This window comes from Camarhynchus parvulus, chromosome 6 (assembly GCF_901933205.1).
Source record: "Camarhynchus parvulus chromosome 6, STF_HiC, whole genome shotgun sequence".
NCBI lineage: Eukaryota > Metazoa > Chordata > Aves > Passeriformes > Thraupidae > Camarhynchus > Camarhynchus parvulus.
The window spans coordinates 19,907,738-19,925,335 of record NC_044576.1 but is presented as its reverse complement, the minus strand read 5'-3'; the positions used below and the strand labels follow the sequence as shown (position 1 = coordinate 19,925,335).

The window sequence follows — 17,598 nt, the reverse complement described above, 5'->3', positions numbered from 1 at the left end:
GTTCAGGGACTGCGAAAAGAGGAGCAAGGGAAAGGCACAGGAATGAGACAGAAGGATGGAACTGTCTTTTCCAAACCTTGGATTTGCTTACTCTCTCAGTGAAACAAATCCATTGGGATTTTCAGCACAGGATAACAAGACCTGAGACTACATTCACAAGTATGTATATATATATATATGTATATATATATGTGTATATATATATATATATGTATATAAAAATAAAACTGGGCTTCACACTGACACTGAGAAGAGCAGTGCTATCTAAAAGGACACTACATTTTTGCTCTGTGCACACAGAACTATCCAGACGTGTAAGAAGCACAAACAGTTCAACAAAGACTGACATGTACTGCCAAAGTTCTTCATGAAAAGTCTTTAGTTGACTTTTCAAAAAGATGAGGGGAACAAACAGCAGATTCAATGTCCTATTGCTTTTAAAATCTCAACTATACAATTTTACACTTGAAAGTAGGGAGGGGTAGAATAGCAGCCATTTAAATTTCCAGTTCAATGTTACTCCTCACAGTAAATGTTTCCCCCCTTCTTCAGTGAAGACTAAGCAAAGTTAGGTAAAACCCTTGTGGACAGAGCAAGATCCTTCTTCCTCCACCTCCACTATGCCATCCTAATCCCAGCTCTATAAGAGCATTCCACACCTGCATTAGGACAATGTATTCTGAGTGTACTGGTCATTTGTGTCATGTTGCATCTTAAAAATGAACAAACTTAATTACCATGTGATTATTAAACGCTAGTTACAAAGTCAAATACTCTAATAATGAAAGAAGTTTGTAACAAAGACAACCAGTACATATGGTACAGCCCCAATTACTTACCTTGCACTCTTGGAAAACCCATTCTTGAGGTCCTTCTGTACGCAGTTTTTGAATATATTGAAACATGTGCAAAATAATATCTTCAACATGCACTGAAAATTGAAAAAGACTTAGTAATTCACTCAGTTCTGCACAGAGAAGAAATTTAATGAAAACAAATATGGTTTTATTTTTAATTACACTTTGATACATCAAGATCTGTAAGTACATCTGCAATCCCACCAAAAAAGTTAAACTTGCTGTTTTCAGACATTAATTTAAGGTAAGTGTTTATGCCCCAGCTAATTTCAAAAAGTGCACTGAACATGTCTTATTTTGTCAAAATATTGATTTACAATATAATTTAACTCAGGTCTAAATAGTATGAATAAGTAGAACACAAAGGTATTAACAGCTCTTCCTCTTTAAAGAAGTTTATTAAAGTATTTAATTAACTCATTTAATATAACCTTAAGTTGATTTCTTATGTTAGGTGAAGCGTGTTAGCATACTTAGGGGAACTAAACACAGAATAATAACAAGTTAATTAAAATAAACTGGCTTTCAAGCTATAATACCAATTAGTCTCTTCAGATACAAACACAAGTCAATCACATCAGCAATAACATGGAATACAGACGAAGTGCTTCACTTACAAAGTCCTTCTTCTGTCAAGTCCACATTAATGATGAAAAACATGAAACCTCTAGCACCTTCCTTCTGGCCTCCAACAAGAGTATTTACCCACCCTATGTCATTAAAAAGAAACTATATTACATAAACAAATCTGTAACAATTTATGCAACTTTTTGCATGCTTCAGGAACATTAAAACCCATTCTGATTCATTTACATGTTTTCCTTTACTTCATTAATGCCTACAGCAACAGTGCAATTTAAACATAACCCAAGTCAGCTCCATCTGATTTTGTACTTAGAGTGATATGACAAACTCAGGATCATTTGATTACTGGATTACTGGATTCTGTTCGGAACAAAATGATATAAAGTAAAATAGCAAAAGATACATGTTCCAGACATTAAGAGACCTGACAGTAACCTCAAAGTTAGTGACAGAATAGAGACAAGATCATTATGCTGAAGTTTAAATAACTCTCTCTAAACAAGGCACATAAAGGGGAGTCAAAGAAATAATAGCCTCAGCAGCCTGAGTAACCTATCTATTCCTCCCTGCTGCAGAAACAAAAACAAAGCACAAAATGACTTGGAGTTCAAATTACTCAAATAGATAAAGGTTTTAACACATAGAGGTCTATTTTAAGTGAAACATAGTTAAAGTTTAAAAAACTGCGTGATCAAATATTTTTCAGTTCTCCACCCTTGAAGGACTTACCTTTGGCTTTAAGCTCTGACAGAAGACTCCCTGGGCCTTCATGCCCAATCAAATGGCCAAGGTAATGGCCAGGGTTTGATTTATAGTATTTCTGAAGGTCTGGTATAGGAAATGTGACATAAAGATTTCTAATGTCCTTAATGGGAACCACTTTATAAAGTTGCTGAGGAGAGAAACAAGCAAGGAGACCCATAAACAAAGGGAAACTCATTTCCTGTATTCATCTCAGAAGCATGTATCATGCTCCCCTCACACACGCACACATTACAAACACATCTCCCAAATCTCCAAAGTATCTAAAACTTAGGGCAACACTTCAGCCATTCATGATAAAAACAAAATTACTTATCTCACAGTTGCTTACAACTGCAACCAAATGTGCAACCTTTACTATAACCTATATAAAACTATACTCAGCATGGAAAAGTGGGTGGAAAATCAATAAAGAAATATGGAATTTAACAGGGACATTGATAAAAGAGTAGTGAAGTGCACAATGTATTACTGAAACATAAAAAATAACATTTAAAATGTAGACTCTGGATGGAAGATGTATCCCTAAACGTACCCGGAGATGCTCTTCTTGGAAAGGATGCTCAGGAAATTCTGGTATAGGGACATTTTTATTCTCTACTTCTGAAAATAACTTGACCACTAAGCAAGTCAGCTCATCCAAGGATTCTAGAATAAAGAAACATTAGGAAAAACACAGTCATTATATAAGGATTCTGACAAACTTTTTTTTTTTTTAATATTGTTTGGGAGACTCATGAATTATACAGAAAAGTAGTTTTAATGGTGTTATGATTTTTCATTTCAGAAAAACCAATTATTCATATTTAAATTTTAAACTGTAACATGCTAGAAGCACCATGCTTATTAAAGGAAGGCTTCAATCATGCATAAAATAAATACTGTAACTGAAAATATGTCTCTACGTTTTACAGATTAAACTAAGCTAGAACTGAAAGATACATCACATACTGAACACCTACCAAAAGAAACATTCCACAAAACTTTAAGGGACATAGAATTATATCTGCCAATTTTCTAGTGAAAGTAGCTTTGCCAAAACTTGAATTTTCTTTAGCCTCAGCTCATGTCCAGCACTTTAAGTACACTGTGAGCCAGGTCTGTCCTTAGCACCCAAAACACACACAGCTGTGACCTGTTCAAGCACTTCTAAATTTCCATCCATTCTAATTTCAGTCTGTGACTGCAGTACTTTGCAAGAATGAGAGAAGACTTCTTGCAGAAAGAATATGACAATGTGCATTAACTCACCCAAATTGACCTAGACTACTTCTGTTTAAATGCTGCCTTCAAAATTGCTTTCTGCCTCAAGAAATGCATTTTGGAGCGCTTCTTAAAGTGAGCATAAGATAAAAAAAAGATTCTTCTGACAATTTTTTAGTGAAAGACTTCCAAGGGTGGGTATTGGAAGAAAAAAAAAAACATAAATTGCTTGGACATCACAAAATGAAAGATTTGATAGATTGAAAGATTGAAAGATTTCTAAAAGCAGTTACCTTGTTATCAAAACAATCCCAGTCAAACTGAGAAAGGAGAATCTTTCCTGCCCAACAGATGCATGCTCCTACACTACACTACCAGAGCTCTGGTGGGGAAAAAAACTAACAAAATGTAAACCAAGAAGGTTCGTTATACATTAAAATTTTGTGACCTGCACGTTATTCTATTAAAAGCCATCAGTTTTTATGCATATCAGCAAAATAAACAATCATTTAATCTTGCAGGGACAGTTTTATTTAGCACATATTAACAATTGCCAATGTGATTCTTACTGAAAAGGTTTCCATGTAAAATTCCTCAGTGAACTTGCTCTTGATTAGATAAAAAGCTCATTTTCTTCCATTTGTACTCACCACCTAAGCATTACTGTGAAACACCATATAAATACTAGTCTGCCAGCACATTTGCAAAATCCAAACAGCTTTCAACACAACACTGTTATTAAGCTTTTGGCAAACTTACGTAAAATATCATGTCAGCTGTGGAAGGTTCTAAGCAGTTGGAACCTCCATTTTTTTTTTCAAGTATATACATAGAGTCTTACTCAACCAAGAGAACGAACTCACCTCTTCCTAAGACACAAATAGCCATTAAATTTGATGAATAATAAGTAGAATGGAACTTCAGTAGCTCTTGCCTTACATCTATTCCTTCTTGGGTTGGTCTAGTTTCCAGAGTGAATTTGTTCCCTGTAACATGAAAATAATTAACAATATGTGAGGTTAACAACATTTAATGTTACAGATTAATCTTACAGATCAAAAAGAAATACATAAATTAATCAGTTGCTTTCCTTTGGATGGTAAAAATAATCAATATGCATAATAAGAAAACTGGCTTGATATTGTTTTATGTTTTAAATATTTGGTCTATATTCCTCACCATATGCAGACAAATTGAATGGTGAAGTTCTAGACACCCTACTCTATTTACTCCCACAGCATCAATACATAAGATAAAATAACAAAGTTTCAGTTGGTAACTGTGCTGTTACAGTACTGGAGGACATTAGGAAGCAACAGTCAAAAGACACCTTGTAGCTGTAGGAGAACGGACACTAGCCAGTGCAGAAGTGCCTGGAAAATTACTTGACGCTGAGGGTAATGATGGAGAAGAATCACCATCACAAGCATTAATTCAGGGAGATCAGTGAGAGGTATCTGGAAAAATGCACACTCTTAAAAAGAAAAGGGGAAGGTGCATTTGTTTCTATGGACGGACAATAATAGAAGGTTTGCTGACCAAACAGGGTGCACAGCAACGAGGAGTAACCTGAAGCATCAAATGGAGTAATTCCCATACTCTGCTAGATTAACAACATCTCAGCTGATCAAAAGGAAACAATAAGGTTGCCAAGTGCATCACAGTTGTCATATCTTTGGGTAAATAAAAACCATCAAAGCTGAGCTCTACTTCTGCCAAGTCATACCTACTGGAAAGCTATGTGCTGTAACTTAATTTCAGAATCAGAACCTAATCTAAGGAGAAAGGAATATGACTATTACTGTTGAATTTGAGCACATTTTGGGTATTCTCCCCAAGAAAACATTTCCCTTGTGTGAGCTAGACAACCTTCTTAAACTGTAAAAAACTATTTCTGCAATTTCCACTTATGTTTTCTGTGTGCTACATAGGAATTAAATAATGCCTTCAGTAGCAGAGGTTACAGAATGTACTTTGAACACCTGCCTACTAATGCACAGCTCCCAAGGCTTTATTTTAAAATTAACCTCTTCGGAAAATGGAGTTATAGTTTTATACAGAGCCTCTCTTTACTATTCAACAGAACAATACCTGCTCTTGTGGCAGGTGGCTACCAGACCCAAAAATATGCTCTCCATCAACAGATGTAAAGGTACATCTTGTCTTTTTAGAGACAGAGGAAGAAACCACTGTCTTAAAGCCCATTATCTGCTCTCCCATCCACGTACCACACGCAATATTCGAATCAATTATTCATCAAGCAAACTGACCCATCCACAAAACACATTTTTTTGCACACATTATATTCAATGATCAAACAGTGCAGTCTTGTTACTTCGAAGGTTTCAAAAATAAATTCATGTAGAAAATAATGTCTACCAAAAAAAGCACCCAACATTTAAACTTCTCTACCAAAGAATCAAACATTTGTGGCTTTGTCCAGAACTATGGTATCTTAACTTTATTGCTTTTCGAATTGAGGTTTAGCAGTGTTTATTTTAAATTGTTACTAAGCATAAAAAAAATACAGCCGTAGGATTGGGATTTGTCCAAGATCATTTTGTCTATCAGTCTCCTACTGTTGTGTTCTATGGTGCAGATTTTTGTTTCTATATTCCTACTCAGTAATTCTCACAGTATTTTGCTGATCTTTCTGATTTAACCTAGTCACTGTCATCTAGTCTAAATGCAATATTACAAAACAAAAAGCATGTGGCTAATAACAATTTAAACACAATTTGTTCACATTGTTATACACAAAGACTTAACAGTACCAAATGACGACCAAATCCAGTAACTGCAAAACAGCACTCACTGCAGTAATTATCAGGATCACAAAGATTTCTTCATCACTGTACTCAAAGTTTTGGATCAAACTTTTCCCTATGCTGTTGTCTAGCTCTGTTTGGTCTACAATGTGAAAAATGCCATAAGCACCATAATAAACATGTATGGAAAGGAAAATAAGAGAACTGTTATGGTCTGTCTTTAGCAATTTTATATAAACAATAATACTATGTATGTTACACACAATGCCACTGGGTAAGTATATTCTGACAAACCTGTTCCAAATTTACTGAAGGGATGGTTGGGGTTTCCAGTAGCCTTCTCCAACTGAAATAACCTCCAGGCATCATTCATCAGATTCTTCTCATGCTCAGAATCAACAGCATTCACTTCCCTATCTTTGCAACTTTCATCAAACAGGGGGCACAGGAAAAACTGGGCAAATCTAAAGAGAAAAAATTTAGTTAAGTCAAGAGTACTGTACATAAATTGTAACAGAAGAGTATAAAACTTGGTTCCTCCTGAAAACAGCTTAATAAATTCTTTTTTAATGCAGAACTTATGAATTCTTTAAGAATTTGACACTGTTTTGATATCCTTATTTCTCAATTTCTTTGTTTATAAATGCAGACAATATGTTCATCATATAAGGTAGTACAAGAATCAAGGGCCTTACATCACAATTCCCACAGTGAAAATTTCTCCTATTCTGAGTTTCAGCTGCAAGAGGCTCTTAATTTCACTAATCAAATAAGTCTTGTCAGACATCCAGGGAAAAACCAAAGAGAAAACTCACTCTACCCCACTGGCTACACAGCTTTCAATTTCTGTCCCCTCCCACAAAACACTGAGATTTCAGCAAGTTCCCTCTACTAAGAGCATCCTTAAATATTTCTAGACTTCACCCTTGTTTTGCTGTCAATAAGGATCCCATGGGAAGCATAGAATTTGATTGCACCATCCCAGTGTTTGCACAATGTGTAAATTCATGATCATATTATGTGCCTTGCCTTTCCAAAAATATTCAGTGTAAACACAACATTTAAACTTCAGAAATTCTGTCTCGATGAAGAACTCTCCTAGATGAAAAAAATCTGAGTAAGACTTTCAAACTGAAAAATATCTGGTTATCAATTTTAACAAAAGATGGTTTTTACCTTTTTTAATATCATAAGGATAGAACTATCAGAAAACTTTTACAGTAATAAATTCAAGTAGAACACCTATAATAAAAAATTAAATACTAAAAAATGTGTTTACCTGTCCAGTGCACCTTCTAGATGTTCATGTGACACATCAAAGTAATAGTTGGTATGTTCACCACTTGTGAAAGCATTTGAGCTCCCAGCATGCTCACTCAGAAATTGGCTGTACTCATTCTCTTTTGGATATTTCTTGGTTCCCAGAAACAACATATGCTCACAAAAATGACTAAGCCCAGCAATGTTGGGGGGATCAGACAAGGATCCTGCAAGAAGAAAAATTTCATGTAGCCATTCATAAAAAGTAATACTAAAACATTAAGTCTTTTAAAGTACTCTGTATTACAGTATGTTGCTTCAGGCAATTATATCAATTCTGTGGCTATAAGAAAACACTTGTGCAACTACAGTCAACTAAAATTAATCCTCAAAAAATATTTGAAAATTTAGAATTAGTAACTGAACCGATTAGTGTCTCAAATTGCCTCTCCAGATCAGCTTGCATTTCTTTATACAGATGATTTTCAATTGAAGTCCATGACTCATAACCTGTAAAGACCTGGCAAATCACAGTGTTCTGAAATCTATACCTTGACTTTAATAAATGCATTGTGTTAAGAGGCAGCAATTGCCAACCATAATTAAAGAGGTATTTATCCTGTGGTTTATAGGATGAGTGATAACCTGTAATTGCCTGAACACAAGCAGCTATGGATGACCAGCTAGTAGGTGTGAAGGCAAACAGATTAAAAGACAACAATGATTTGGAAGAATGGAAACAAGAAGGCAGAAGTTGGAGAGTGGCAGCCTCGCCTCAGAGTGTGCAGCAATGCTGCAGTTGGCTATCACTGTCACAAGACCTAAACAAAACCACATTCAGGATGTTCTGAACTAGATAATGATCTGGGACAGCCATCCCCACAACAAAAAAGGCCAGAAGTTTTTAAAGTCCATCGTTACTTCTGCCCTAACACGAAGAGCAGTAACAGCTCCCAACTACAGACTTGGCAAGAGGGTGTTTAGGTTATGCACACGCTGCATCTTACCTCCCAATCAACTGAAAAACTACACAAGCTTGAGATATACCTCAGATATAGGAAAAGGCTTCTATTACCCCAAAGAGTCAAAGCAATTGCCTCCCCCTTCTATTTTCCATATTTCTGTTTGCACACATAGGCACCACTGAAGTTAGGGAGTGCCTCTCCAACTTCTCTAGCACTACAGCATTTTCTCACCTCTACACATCAACAACTTAGCATGAAAAAAAAAGTCTGACATGACAGATGGAGCTGTCTGAAATCATTGCACTTGCACCTACCCCTTTTCTGCTTACAAAAGATCTTTCATAACATGAAACTTAATGGTTAAAAGCAGTCTTTCAACTGACTGAGCTACACTTGAGTAAACACAGAGTACAGTAAGAGCATTTAGCTCCAGTAATTTTGAACTTGATGTGTCAAAGAATTAAATAAACTATAAATTACAATAAAAGACTAGGCTGCCAACTGCATACCACTCCTGTCAGTTTATTTGCATCAAGATACCAGAACTTGAAGCATTTTTATTAATGACATAATTAACACAATATGAATTGAATACCTATGTGGACATCAAGTGCTGCTGAGGACTTATCTGTGGTGGGGTCACTAATGAGAAGAGCTTTAATGCCATTTGCCAATTCCAGTCCACGATATTCTCGTTTATCCTCAGGTGATTTGATAATTTCATTTGTTATTCTCTTAATAGCTGGATTGTTCATTTTGTTGTTTGACTCCTTCTGAAACCTTAAAGAAAAAAGAAAAAATTTCTTATTATTTTCACTTAAGCCTTACTAATTTTTCAATATTATGTTAAGACAATACAGGGCAATACCAACAGCTAGAAGTTCTATTACATGCAAAATTCACTGAACTTGCCTAAAATTCAGACCCTGAAAGATATTGCTGCTGAAACAAAAAAGAAACCTTGAAGACCAAGAAACACAATAAAGATGTAGATCACTTAGTTGAGTGCTTCAGGTATCACATTAACTGTAATTGAAACAACCCAAACTTAATAAATGTCGACCCCTTATTCGATTATGATAAAAATTAAATCAAATGAAGCATATACTGCTATCTCAAGTATACTTTCAAACTTCAGGAAAGTATTTCATGTATATGAATTGTTGATTATATTACGAGTGTTGTAACTCTGATTGTCAAATAAACAAAATTTTACTAACAGACCACTGGATTTGTACACTCAAGCAAGAAGGAGTAACACTGTTTACAACAGTGCCACAAAAATACAGACTGAAGAACTGCCATGATAAACAGGAATAGACTGTCTCACTTATTTAAACTTCTACCATTAGTTTAGCAGATGCTACAAGATACCCTTCTTTAAAGGCATAATTCTAAAATGCTAAGAAACTAGTGTGACTGATTCAGAATCTGAATGTCTCCAAGCAAAAGCTACAAACAATATCAAACAACTTTTTAAAATGCGTGGTTAGAAGGAAACATATAAACTAGTAAAACATCATTCTCTCACTATCAAATACTTTAAAAAAACAAATGTAATCACTAAACAGTAACTGAAAGACTGAATTTAAATTTAAATGTGTACACTCTCATTTAAACTGGTCATTTATCCACTAGCTTAACCCCCTGCTCAGGCTAATCCTGCTTGGAATGCCTATGGCCTTCTTCCACTAAAAAATTGCATATACCATTGAAATACAAAGATTATTCCAAGTACCACATCTCTGTTTCTCTGCACCAACAGCACTGATACAAGCCATGCTAACAATTAAAAGATGCCTCCATGTTCACAGTTTTACTAAATACTCTATTAAACTTAAGCTACTGTGTAAAATTTTTTAAGTGAGTGTAGATACTTTTCATATATGAAAATCAGTAACTAAACTGCTCCTTATTGTTTTTCACTTGCACACAAGTTAAATTGACATATCTAAGTATGCAGGAGAACAAGGACATCCCTTAAGCTCCTGATTCCATGTCTGCTAATGAACACCTATACCTTGGTTTTCAGCTAGAATATTCTATCTCAATAAGATACTAGTTGTCTGTCAGAAGACACATATATACTATAAACTATTCGAGTTATGGGGTTTTTTTAAATGTTACACAATTTCCTTATCTGATATCTCCTTGTTATTTCTATACCATATCACCAAGTCACAGAACTTTACTGTTTGTTCAGATGACTCATCTTTCCAATGTGATTCATCAAATTACGCAGCTATGAAACCTTATGAGATTTCAACTGGTGTCTCATGAAGCTGTACACCTCCACTTCATTTTATTATGATTCCCTACTTCTGCCTCCTTCCAGCTTGATAGTGAAATTCCAGTACAGGAAAAAGCTACAATTTTCAAAAGGACGACATCAGTAATTAAGCCTTCAAACCAAGGACTGAAATTTGTATCTCCACCTTCACTGTTATTTCAGTGGGCATTGTGAATACAACATCCTCTAACTTCAAATGGGTTTGCATGATTACCTACGATTATTTTGCTGCAAAGTGAATCATAGTACCAGACAACTTGAATAAAAGCAAGGGCTGAACAACTACGCAGTGCTCCTGGAAGGCAAATACGTCAAGAGGACAAGACCAACACCTTTCTGCTTATGTGCTGCTCCTCCTGCTGATATGTTACTACAATACAAAAGTGAGAAGAAAAATTCTCACTTCAGAGAGAACTTTTATACCATTGTTTTCTTAAGGAATAAACTGTAAGACTCAATACTAAACATTCCCTCATATGAATGCTTTCCTGTGCAGCTTTTAAGAAAGTGCAATTGCTTTATAAAATACCACATTCTATTCTTTCACACCAGAATCCTAAAACTCTCTAAATCACTTTTTGACAATAGAACTGCTTTTAACCACAGGCAAAAAAAAAAAATTAAGAAAACCAGAAATCCTGTACTTATTGAGAAGTAGCTTTATTTCTAAGAACATGTTCAGAAGCTGTCCTAAAGTCCATGTGCTACAGCTACTTGCTGTACTGTCATTACAGCAAGCACTGGCTGCTGCTGGTCAGTAGCAAAACAATTCTTCCACAAAGGAGGTGCTATGTTTATTGCAGAGCTAATAGCCTAACAAAAACATTAAAATAAATACTGCCTTACTACTTTCATAAAGCAGAAGCAACAGAAAAAGATCTGATAAAGCCAAAACAGCGGGAACAATACGAAGCATTACTGTGGCAGTGGAAATTCTTCCACTGGCTTGAAAATTACAGGTGGAAAGATTACAAAGGTAGAAAGGAAAAAAGAATATGGACGTCTGAGCTGAGAACAGTGTCCCTATTCAAGGAATAGGAAATATTCTTCCTCCTCATCAAAACTATTTCACTTGTACAAGAAAAGTATCATTTAAAACCAACAATGAATTTTCAATTACAGCACTTCTAGTGAAATTATATTCTATTCTTTGAGGTTCCATTTTTGTAATCATTTCCAGGCAGGCAGTCCCTTGGAAGCAGCAAGGCTCTCTGGGGATGCCAGGTTTCACCTGCAAACAGAGTATTACAGAGTGGGATTAAGTGATATATGATTCTGCTTCACTATTTTAATTTCTCAGAGTTATTTTAGCAAAGTTACTGTAATTAAAAATTAGTCTGTGTAGTCAAATCTAAGTCCAGTGTTTGAACAATTAAAGGAACATATTTGAAAACCAATTAACAGAAACTCCTGAGGGTTGCTTCAATGCAAGAATGTGACTAGCTAATAAAAATATGACCCCCAAGGCACGAACTCCAAAGTGCTTCTCAAGTTTTTTTTTTTGTCATGACAGTATGCACACACTGAAGTCAAGTACTAGTACATAGGTCTGCTCCAGATGAAAGGCAAGTTACCATCTCAGCAGGTTTTGATGCTTACTTTCTATCAGTTGCCTTAAAATTCACGTTTGCTTCAAGTTTTTATGCAACTAATTGCTTACCATTTACCAGAGTGAAATGAAACCTTCATTGAGTGAGAGCCTCTGTTCTGTCCTGCATGGGAGTTACCATTGGTAACGTTCTCTGCGCTGTTTACTAATCCATCTTGGTTTACATGAAGACTTCTCCAGCTGCCAATGTATGGAGTGAAAGAAGTGCTGTGTGCTTTGGCAGGAGGCCTGGTGCTGCAGAACTACCAGCCAGAGTTTTCTCATCTCTTACAAGGATGACAGCACCAAACTGAGCACTCTGGAGGAGTCCATGAACTTCTTCAGTCACAAGCTCATGGCTTTGCAACAACCAAGTAAATCTGCATTCTTGCACAGGTCTGCACCCCTCTTTTTTTCTCTTGCACCTACTGCTGATCATGACAGCAGTAGAATTATGCTATCAGTAAAACAATCAGGAATCTACCTACTCTCTTAACATTTCCATTCACCTGTATGTTATAATAATTTTTTTTTAGACTAAACTGTAGGCAGGAAAGTTAAATCAATTCAGGTTGAACATTACCAAAAAGGATCCTTCAGGAGACTATCCATACTTTTTCAGGTTACAGGTTCATCAATCGTTCTTTTAGACACTTAGAGATTAAAATACCTCATGATTCAACATCCATAAAGCATCAGTCTTGTGTGAATTTGCTTGCCATGAAGCTAGAGAATGTATGAGATCCCAGCACATTCCTGATACTGATCTAAATAATTCTGATTGCATGCACAGGCAGACAGACTGCGTAAGTAGATAACGTGCTCAAAACGCTAACATGTTTTATCACTTTTAAACTCATCAGGAATTCAGCCTACTACTTCATACACAAAAGGTCCAACTACAAAGCCCCACAATGATTTAATCAGTGTTCCCAAGTTATTAAGAACAACTAATCACTCCAAATCAGGCAAGTCTGAAGATGATGAATATTTATAAGGCTTTGTTATGTAGTTCATTTTGAAGAAATTCTGAAGTCTCGCTACAATTAAAGCATTTTCAGAACCTCAGTCTGCAGCTTTTTGCCAAGCCTGTAATTGACTCAGAAAATTCCCTCCTAATGATGGTGGCCAGGGCAGATGCCTGCCATGCTCTTGTTTCCCAGAGTCCAGCTTCTACAACTTCTAGATCACAGCAGTAAAATTTGGTCTGCTATGGGCTGCACTGCCAACGTGACAGCAGAAACACTGGTGTGTAACACCAGTGTACAGGAATTACAGTAGCATTAATGAGACCACACCACGCGTGACCTTGGCTAAAACAAGGGCCCTCCCTGGTAGTTTCACGAGTGAGATGAGGCCCCAGCTGAGTAACTGGCCTGATAATTAAAATGATGTGCTGGCCAAACGAGATGGGATATACAATCAGACACCATAAAGCTAGTTTACTGCCCTACATCTACAGTCCTTAACTTGACCACAGTTTCCAAAGCACTGGGTAAAAAAAGTCAAACAAAAAGGCAGGACCTTATACAATTTGATGCTACACAGAGCAATAAAGGATAACAAGGTTTTTTAATCTCTTAATTACTTGAGCTTAGTTTTCCTATGTCCTCAAAAATTGCCCCAAACAATTCATCCAAACCTCCAAAATAAACAATCTCTAACCACATTCACCAGAAATAGAACAATTAATCTTTCCCTAACAATTCTTTGCTTCAATATTTTACAAAATTCCAAAAGGGTTTTGAAGTATTTGATTATTTGGAAGACCTGGGGGACGAGGGGGGGGTAAGTAAAATTATCTGGTCTTAATATTTAGATATCATTAAAATATAGTATCATTAAAATTTTCACAGATCTGGCATAGTAATTTGGCTTACATCAGTATTTTCAAATTGCATGTTAAGAACATGACTGATCAGACAAGTTTCTGTGCTACGTGACCAACTGCTTCAAAGCGTATTTTACAGAAATGTAAAGAAGAAATGTACTTATTAATTCCACTAATTGCTTTATTCATTGAATACTTGCAGACCAGGGGTTCTCATTCTCTCTTCCTCCCCGTGACATTTTTCTCCCATCACCTTACAGTTGCAGGGCTTGCTCCACACCCCAGGACTGCGTTGGTGTCTAGTGCGTGGCCTGCACACACAGTGGGAAATGTTAAACTGAATGCTACAGGAGAGATCTCTGTGCTTTATTCTGTGTTCTGATGTGTATTTCATAGATTTTATGTGCAAGTAGCACATCAGATTGCCCAAAACTCTCTGTAAAGCCAACTCAGTTAATGCTTTATTCTACCATCTGTCTTATACCCTCAAAAAGAAAAACTTGTGAGGTTTGAATTAAAAAAAAATGCCAAACAAAAAACAAGATGTGATTAAAACTACAGTTGTACTGCATAACAACAAGAAATTCACAGAAAGATGAGAGAACTGGCAAGAAAATCTGATTTAGCGACAAAAACAGAGAGAATTCAGAATTCTGAATCATTAAAAGCACTGTAATCCCACATTAAAAGCAACTGTTTATCTAACACTAGAGCTTTGACATGACAAACAAATCCCTAACAATGAGCAGTTTACAAGAGTCAGCGGTGTGGTTCAACAAATGAAGTCCTGGCTGTTCACATGTTTTGTAGTTTAGTTTTTACTATTTTGGACAATTCTGGTTCTACTGTTAAAATTATAAATAAACTCTGAGCTCTCCTGCATTCTCTTCCATATCAATTGTTCAGGCAAGCTATAGTTCTTACTCATTCTAAAAACAAGGTGCAGAAGGTAAGATTTTAATAGAAAGCTGTAGTGAAGCAACTTTCAAATAGTATCCATCAAAAATCACCTTATTATATACATACAGTACTACGTGATAAGAATATTTTAGCAACTTATGGGCATCATAAAAGGTGAAAGCAAAGATACTCACTGACAGATCATGCATATACAAATACACAACCAGACACAGAACTGATCAAAGCAACTTCTCTAGATTTTTATTATGGACTTTTTGATCTCTATGCTGTTAGAAGACTGGACAAAGTTACTATAAAAGCATCAAATACAACAAAATTAATATATTAAAAATATTAACCCCACATGCCATTTCTGAAGTGGTCTGACTATACTTTTAGTAAATGACTTCTACAATAACCAGTAATGACCCCTATAGCTAGGAGCCTAACACCTTCCAGTACAGTGAAACACTGGAGGTAATGAACTTCTTGCCCCTTCCCTCTTTCTTCTGGATCTTACAGCGAAGGGGAGTGCTTTTGTATTCATGTGCAAAATAAGTTATACACTTGACACTTCAATCAATTCCCAAAGGTGCCATTTCATCCAAGGGATTAGACCACAGCCTTACACTGACTGAAGACAAAAAGCAGAAAGCGAGCAAAAAAAGCAGGCAAGCATAGAAATAAGAATCCTTCTAGGGACTTCCCAAATAGAATAGATAATTTTAATTCCGTACATCAGATGAAAAGAAGGTAAGTTGTAACTGAGAAATTATCTTGCTACTTGACATAAAGATGAAAGTTAAAAATGTTACGAAAATAAAAAGTTCAAGCATGAACACAATACAGAGATGGAAAACAGAGAACATGTAAGTGAAGGAAAAGATTCTTAATTTTCACATCTCAAAAAAATTATCGCATGAAAGAACTATACCTGCTCTCATTTCATTATCATTTATGTAAATCCTAATTCACAATTAAAATTAAATGGATGATTAAATCATGGTTGTAGGCAGTATGAAAACACAACAGGCCTGCTCACATACATAAAGTTAAGTCCAAATACTGCATATATTCACTTGCATAAAGAGGAGTAATCTAGCAAGACAAACTATAGCCTGAGAAAAGCATTGGCTTTTCTCCACACTGTGGATTACCTTTACAATTCTGAAGCATAAATAGCAATAAAGAACAGTAACAGTGCATCCGAATTTTGACACACGAGCACCGACAGTATGAGTCATCATAACTCACTTCTTTCCCCGGAAAGATGCTACTTTTGACGTCTCTAACTCGTGCAGTATTAAATATAGGTTTGGCTACTAAGGTAACAGATACAGTGATAATTAAAGAAAGAAAACAACTTAGCCTTTGTCCCTGACGCTAGCTCCCCTCCCGGACAAACTTTGCCGAGTTGTTAGGCAGTTTAAACTGCCCCTAAAAGTTAGCTGTGCCAAGGCTCCCACCCGCTCCTCCCTTGATCGAGGTTAGCTGCGCTCTCTCCACCGGAGCTGGGGACACTGGTGACACAAACACGCAATAACGAGCCCCGCACAAAGCCACTGCCAGATAACTCGTCAGAAACTGAAGAGGCCGCTCCCATCAAGTTTGGGTAACTGAGAGCAGTCTCTTCTTAAAGAATTTAAACTTTTTTCTTTTTTTCATAATTATGCCTTAGGAAGACATGGCAAGTTAAGTAACACGACAATTCAGTGAGGTTTTTCGAGAAGGAAGGAAAACAAAGCAAGCCCCCGGGCAACGAAAGCCACACGGCTGATGACCAAGCCTGCTTTGTCAAAGGAGGTGCAGCTGCAAACACCGGAGCAGGACACAAGGCAGGGCTCAGGCCTCCTCGGCACACCTCAGGCCCCGCCGCCCCCATCGCGCCCACCGCCTGCCCGGAAAGCTCCGGCGCCAGCCCCGCTCCGCGGCCCGAGCTCCCCCGGTTCCCCGCCGCACTCGGGGCAGGGCGGGCGCTCCCCTGGACTCACAAGGTGCCCCCGCCCGGCCGCGCCGCCGCCTCTTACACAACACCGCGAGGGCTCTCCGGCCTCACGGCCCCGGGTCACACGGCCCCGGGACCCGCGGCCCTGCCCCGGCCCCGCCGCACTCGTACCGTACCCGAGAGAGCTCCGCCGCCAGCCCGGAGGGAAGGAGCGCGAGGCCGGGGCGGCCCAGGGGCGCGTCCAGCCCGGCAGAGCCCGGCTCAGCACAGGGAAGAGCCACTGCGGCATATCCCCGGCGGCCCCGCCGCCAGCACCGGCCTTTCCCCGCCGCCGCCTGGCCCGGCTCCGCTCGCCTCAGCACGCGCCGCTCCCCGGCGCCATGTTCTCCGCCCGCCTCCCCCCGCCGCCCGGCCAATCCCTCCCGGCGCCCGCGGGGTCCCGTCCGCCCTCCGCGCCCGGGCCTGGCGGGACCCATACCTGGGGGTGCCGGGAACTGCCGCCTCTGCCGCCGGGAGGGCCGGGGCTGCGGCTGAGGAGGGGGCCGGGGGCCTCTGGGAGGAGGCGGAGGCGGTGGAGGGGGTGGGTGGCTGGGCGGGGAGCCGGGGCGACACTCTCCGCGGCGGGGGGGCCGCGCCCGGCGGAG

General features: G+C 38.1%; 1 protein-coding gene across 3 annotated transcripts in view; it reads right to left on the bottom strand.

Annotated features, from left to right (window-relative positions):
* Window positions 1-17,494, bottom strand: part of IDE (insulin degrading enzyme) — a 54,122-nt gene extending 36,628 nt beyond the window's left edge. The window contains exons 1-9 of one of the 3 annotated variants that reach the window (XM_030951678.1): window positions 17,433-17,494; window positions 8,996-9,180; window positions 7,455-7,662; window positions 6,470-6,639; window positions 4,271-4,393; window positions 2,740-2,852; window positions 2,172-2,334; window positions 1,475-1,567; window positions 840-931 (exon numbers count right to left, since the gene is read on the bottom strand). In XM_030951678.1, coding sequence (XP_030807538.1) covers window positions 840-931; window positions 1,475-1,567; window positions 2,172-2,334; window positions 2,740-2,852; window positions 4,271-4,393; window positions 6,470-6,639; window positions 7,455-7,662; window positions 8,996-9,155 — 1,122 coding nt within the window. In that variant the 5' untranslated portion in view covers window positions 9,156-9,180; window positions 17,433-17,494. Of the gene's footprint in view, window positions 1-839; window positions 932-1,474; window positions 1,568-2,171; window positions 2,335-2,739; window positions 2,853-4,270; window positions 4,394-6,469; window positions 6,640-7,454; window positions 7,663-8,995; window positions 9,181-17,130; window positions 17,404-17,432 lie in introns of those variants that run through there. The other 2 variants (XM_030951680.1, XM_030951677.1) reach the window with 2 other exon arrangements.
* Window positions 17,495-17,598: the final 104 nt, after the last annotated feature.